This window comes from Pleurodeles waltl, chromosome 5 (genome assembly GCF_031143425.1).
Source record: "Pleurodeles waltl isolate 20211129_DDA chromosome 5, aPleWal1.hap1.20221129, whole genome shotgun sequence".
NCBI lineage: Eukaryota > Metazoa > Chordata > Amphibia > Caudata > Salamandridae > Pleurodeles > Pleurodeles waltl.
Genome location: NC_090444.1, coordinates 154178862 through 154184861, shown reverse-complemented (window position 1 = coordinate 154184861; position 6000 = coordinate 154178862). Strand labels below are relative to the sequence as shown.

General features: G+C 41.3%; 1 protein-coding gene across 2 annotated transcripts in view; it reads right to left on the bottom strand.

Annotated features, from left to right (window-relative positions):
* Positions 1–1712: 1712 nt before the first annotated feature.
* TP53BP2 (tumor protein p53 binding protein 2) overlaps positions 1713–6000 on the bottom strand; it is a 317637-nt gene continuing 313349 nt past the window's right edge. The window contains exon 18 of one of the 2 annotated variants that reach the window (XM_069233831.1): positions 1713–2418. In XM_069233831.1, the coding sequence (XP_069089932.1) occupies positions 2377–2418 (42 nt within the window). In that variant the 3' untranslated portion in view covers positions 1713–2376. The remainder of the gene's footprint in view (positions 2419–6000) is intronic. The other variant, XM_069233830.1, reaches the window with a different exon arrangement.

Sequence of the window (6000 nt, the reverse complement as noted above, 5' to 3'; positions counted from 1 at the left end):
TGCCTTCTTCCTTAAGCAGGATGGATACTTATAAAAAAAAAAAAGGAAATACATTTCTGACAGGAAAAACCTGGCGAGAGTCAGGAAAAATTACTTTAATTGACAGTAGAGAGTCCGGACATCGTAAAAGTCTACAAATCATATTCCTGGCTGGAAATTCAAAGCATCTCAAAGGTGTGAAGCCTCTAAAGTGTTCCTACATCCTTCCTTCTAAAAGACCCCAGAAAAAACAGAACTGGCTTCAAGATACAACTGCCAGCATCATGGGCAGGCAAGCCTCCTGCAGTCTTAAAAGAAACAGGACTCCTTTTCACAGCTCTGAATGTGGGTCTAGCAGGCTGCATGTCTTCCTTCCTGTTACACAAATTCTGCTCATCTTAGTCTTTAGATTGGCAATTTGGAGTCTCACGGTTCAAATTTCAGATGAAAGCTTGCCGTGTACAGGCTTCCAATGAGTGCATCATATGGACACCTGTACCTGGAGGTTTTAATTCTATGGACAAGATACATTTCAATAAGGTGTTCGTTTCTACGCATACAGCAGGAAATTATTGTGATCTTTATGACAATCAATAAAGATCCTAAGATGCAGAACAAAAGGAGCCACTTTGAAATGCTTACATGACATTATCCCTTGCAGGCTACCTGCATCTCATTACCTAAGTTGCCACCCACCGGATGAGTTTAAGTATCTGCATCACTCCATTATCAATGGCAGTTATATGTTTGCTGCAAGATATCTGGAGAACACCTCCAGGCCTCGGGAGCAAAAACTTACTGCAAAACATACCATTTAAAACTACATCATCTCTTACTCACCATTGGTAAGAGTACCCAAAATTGTCTACGTGTCTTACTCCTTTATGCTACTTCTTAAGAGCGGGCCAGTTTGCTGAAACATGTTTGGCGCGATCTTCTGAATGTTACGGAGGACACCAAAATCTTTCTCAAATAAGGCCCTTCATAAACATGCCCGTTATCACAAACATACAACAAATAGAGCAGCCACTTACTCAAACATCTTTAAGCTCTTTGGTGCCTCGTTAGATGAAAAGATACTACAAAGCAACACCATAAAAATGATAAAGGTAGGTTATCCTTAGATCAAATGTTAGTATGATGATCTCTTCACATTGTCTGCAGCTGATGATCTGTTTTTGATGATCTGAGTTAGAAGTGACTGTGAAGCTTCCATTCTCTTGTCAAAGAGATATCATGGAAAATGTTGGGGGAAAAGCCTGGAGAGTTAAGGCCATAGAAACAGTGGAAAAAACACCAACCTTTCACAGGTCAGTAGATGCAGTGAAAATAAAACTCACAAACAAAATGGTTTTACTTCTTGGGGGGAGACTGCTGTGGCTGAGGATCCTGCTCAGTGAGGTGGCAAACATGCCTAACTGATGCTTCAAGGAATGATGGGGCAGGGCAGATTAATTTCTTTATAAATAAACAGTGTGGATTTCCGCACTCAGTTTAAATAGTTGAAAGCCAGTGAAATTTGCCCTATCTTGCCTTTTGCTCACTTTGTTAGGCTCTTTTCTTTAACTGAATGCATTTTCAAATAAAAATATATTGTTAAGAGTTCAGGGGATCCCACACGTGCATGCAGATGTTCATTGTCTATGGATATCAGAGAGACTCCCATGATGGAGAACGAAGTTTCTAATTCCTGTCTAACTGCAACTCTACTGAGGACCCAAATCAAAAGGTCTAATTTTTACAATATTTTATTAAAAGTTTAAAAGTTTACACAATGTCTATGAACTTTTTTTTTTTTTTAATGAAAACAAAAATAAATACAAAACATTTTTAACAAAATTACAGAAATATTCTAAAGCTACATAAATTGCTAGTGTGAGTCATAAAACATACTTAAAACTCCTGTGATGCACCAATGCATTTAGAATATTATTCTTTACAAAAGAGATTGTGCTGCATTGTTAAACAACACACTATCCAATCAATTCATTTTCTCATTTCAAGGATTTAACCTGCCCTCTCAATTTGCCAAAAGCAATCCGCAGACATGAGATCTTTGATGCTTCCTGAATATGTTTCACTACAATATTCACTTTGAAAATTAGAAACTGCAGAGACTCTTAAGGCAGATGCGACTGGCTTTCTGTGAAGCTGGTCACAGTGTTCACTTTGAGTTAATCATTACTGCAGAGACTGGGAGGAGAGGTGGGGAGATAGAAAGAATATGTTTATTGGTCCAGATGTGATGATCCAGTCTTTGACTGGATATGCAAATCCACTTGTTCCTTCATGTGCTTTCAACCCACATTCTTTCCTGGTCAGATGTCATTGTTACTGTCTCGAGAGCAGAGCATTTTCACCATCCTCCCTGCTTCTTATCCAGGTATCTTCATTTGTCTATGCCAACGTTCTTTGCCTTGGCTTAATCCTTGGATAAAGCTGTGGATACAAATTAATAAAATTATGTCTTTTAAATGGTATGTTATTTACAGCAAAGGGCGTCTTAAATCTCAGAAGCCACACTACTGAAAGACAGTGGTAAGTCAAACAAAATCATAAATCGAGGGAAATTCTACAAAAATGTGCTGGAACTTGCAGACTAATCAGGAGGTTCATTAAAAGTAGCATATTGGTCAAGGATGGATATGTTCCATAGACATTTGTGCATCAAACCAAAAGAAGGATGCTCTGGACTCTTTGGACTTTGCGGTTAAACCTATTTACTACTTTACCTCCCACCTATCAAGGTAGAATTGCATGAAAGGTTAGGTAAAACACAAATAAAACACTTGTAATGGGCACTTCTTTACAGCATAACAATACACCTTAGAAAAAAACAATGTACACAACGGTGACATTTTTAACTTAGGGCTGACTATTTCCATATTGGCACCTATTGATCCTCTCCAGTAGTTTGAGACTATTTGTAGGACATTTGCAAGACAAGCACGGTATCAAGTGCTGTCAGTGGAAGTTTGACGTGCAAAGGGTTATGCTGCCTGACTCATCAAGGTCAGTGACACGCTTTTTGTTTTAATGAGTTGTTCAAAGTTTTCTAAGGTAAATAATGGGAGAACAAGCAAACAGAAGCCCTGTCACATACACAGACTGTACTATACAACAAGCCAGTTTATTATTATCCCCTGTTCTATGTCCCCCAACTCTGCCACTACCAGCAAAGAACCAGTCCCTCTCATGAACATGCTAACAAACTATATATCAGAATCCTAGCCATATTCACTATGAGCATCAAGTATGCCCCTTTAGCACTTAGCCCACAGGGTAGGGAAACTGAACAGTCCAAGGCTTACTCAGGGAGATGCTGTAGGGTAGACACTCAGAACTCAGTAGACAACCATTATGTAACCAGTGTCTGGGACAGCAAAAATTCTGCTCTTTGCTCTCAGGCACCCTTCTACTCTCCCTTTAGTTTAGATACAGTGTTCCATGAGATGGATGTTCTGGATGTTCCAGCGAAGCACAAGGTTCCACACAGTCCGGACATTATGGGAGGGCAGTGTAAACAGTAAGGTCATTGCAGGGGAAGAGAGCAGAACAGGGCAGTGCAACTCGCCTATAGCTGTACTGTGTATGCCACCATCACTTTTCTACGGGTGACTAGTCTGTGACTGCTCACAGACTGCTGTCTGGGAATACAGGGCTACTCTGCTTATCCTAGAAAATGATCCAAGACTAGTTCCCTGCAACCTCATGACCACTACGATTCAGCTCGAAGGCACTTAAAGGGCTCAGCACTGCTGTATACGAGATCAGACAAGAACCCTAGGCAAATAATGCCCAGTCAAGTTGTATTGGCCATGCCCTGACTTTCTCTTTTGGAACACCAGTCTTGACATCTAAAGATTCCTGTTTAGAATTGGGGACCGAGTAATACATTTTGCAAAAATTGATACATTTAGGAAATTAATGTGCATGACACTAATCTGATATCACTCTTGTCATAGTAGAGTGGCAAGAAAGGAAAGATTGATCATGCATGAAGTGCTCTAGATAATGTGTTGCCCTGAGAGAAAAGACCTCTGTAGATGGATGTGCAGCTCTATATAATGCTCAACATAATGCTTAGACCTAATGCTTGGAGCTCACTTCGGATAGCTGATATTCATGACAAATCTCTCTGCATCAGTTTTGGTTTTACTTGTATCAAAGGAAAAACTAAAACGAACAATCCATTTGGCTATGTTGGCTTTGTCTTTTGTATGGGGCAGAATGCAGAAAACATTACAGACCTACCATTCTCTGGCAATACACTTTCTGGGGGCACAAGCAGATGCCCCTTGGCAACCTAAGCTCACTGTTGTCATTGTTCAGAAATGCAGCGAGAGGGGACATTTCATACAGTATTCTAGCTTGAGAGGGGAACATTAAGAGTGCTGCAAATGGTGACCTAGGGCTGGAGTCTACAATTTGCTACAGAGCATCTACTGAAGGGTCAAAGACAACCTTCATCGCATTTCAGCCTCTTAGTTTGTGAGTCACTAATGCATTAGAAAGGGCACTGGTTATGCTCCATCAATTGACAGAAGAAGGATTTATGCAGGCTGGTGCTTTGAGCTCACACAACACTTCCTATAAGATAGCAATTCAAAGTGTTTACTATGGGATAACATTTGGCACAAATAATATTGCAAGTGGATGGCAGTAGAAGCAGCTGCTGGAAAAATAATAATAAGTCTGCCTTATCTGTATGACTAGTTTTACAAAGCAGAGTCTTCTAATCAGCCCAGATGTTCCTGATCAACCCATACCCATGGTCTGTACCCAACTGCAACCTAGCTTACTTACTTATGATCAATACTGGATACAGGCTCTTCCACTGTTCACAAATATGTCCGTTTCTAAAAAGCCCGGACAGTGATTGCAATGAAGTCTCTATTGTGCGCTATGTCCACTTGCCAGGGGCGGCTCCTCCATAAGGGCGGAGGAGCGTGTCCCCCTCTCCCTGTCAGCAGCGGCAGCTGCAAACTTTTTCCCCAAAAACAATAATAAACTTTGTTTATTATCGTTTTTGTGGAAAAAGGGCAGGGCCAATGGGGTGACGAGCAATGAGGGGTGCATGTGTGTTTGCCTGGCCGTCTCAGGCCGGCCAAACACACAGCAACACATTTGCTGGGCTGGAGAGAGCCTGCACAGGCTTCGAGTCTGCCTGGGAGCACCCAGGCTGGGTGCTCCCAGCCAATCCTGACGCTGCTCTGAGTCGGGTCACCAGACAGAATACCTCAATTGTCACCCAAACCACCAAGCTGGGACATCTTTAGGATTTTGAGGGCCCTGGGCCAAACATGTTTTAGGGGGGCCCTGTTCGGAACCGATTTGAATTTATGATCCAATGTCAGCTCTTTAGTGCCCTCTTTGGCCACGTCTCTGACACTGTGCAGGCAGACTGACCCAAATTCTCAATGTAGTTACATCTCATATTCAAGGATAGTAACACGTTTTCAATATTATAACACAGCAGCAGTTCCCTAATATTTCTCCTATATGAGGTCCTAGTTTGCTCTAAAATAAACTTTTGATATTGATGTATGAAACAAACACATTTCTCTGAAAAATGTCTGTAATAGACTACCAAACAATTAGCAAATTGAAAATAATGTAAAGGAAACACCATTTAAAACAATTTGCTGAAGAATTATTCAAGGCCATCAGGGCAGTACAGAACGGACTCTATTGGGGTCCCCTGAAATGTTAGGGGCGGGGCCTGGGCCAGTGCCTACTTTGGCCAAGCATTAAAACATCTCTGCCGCAAAGCTACCTTTCAGCATTCTAAAACAGCATGTGGTGGTCTTTACTCGCACAGTCACACGAGAAGACGTACAAGGGAGAAATAAAGTCTCAAGGAAGTTAACGCAAACAAAGCTACGCTTTACAGTTAAATATATCGTAACTTCATGCTAACTTACAATGTTAAATGTACATATTACAGTCTCCTTTGGCCAGTGCTGCTGGTCACTTTGCACACTGCTTCTCAGGAGCAGTGGCATAAGGACTCTGTGTGTG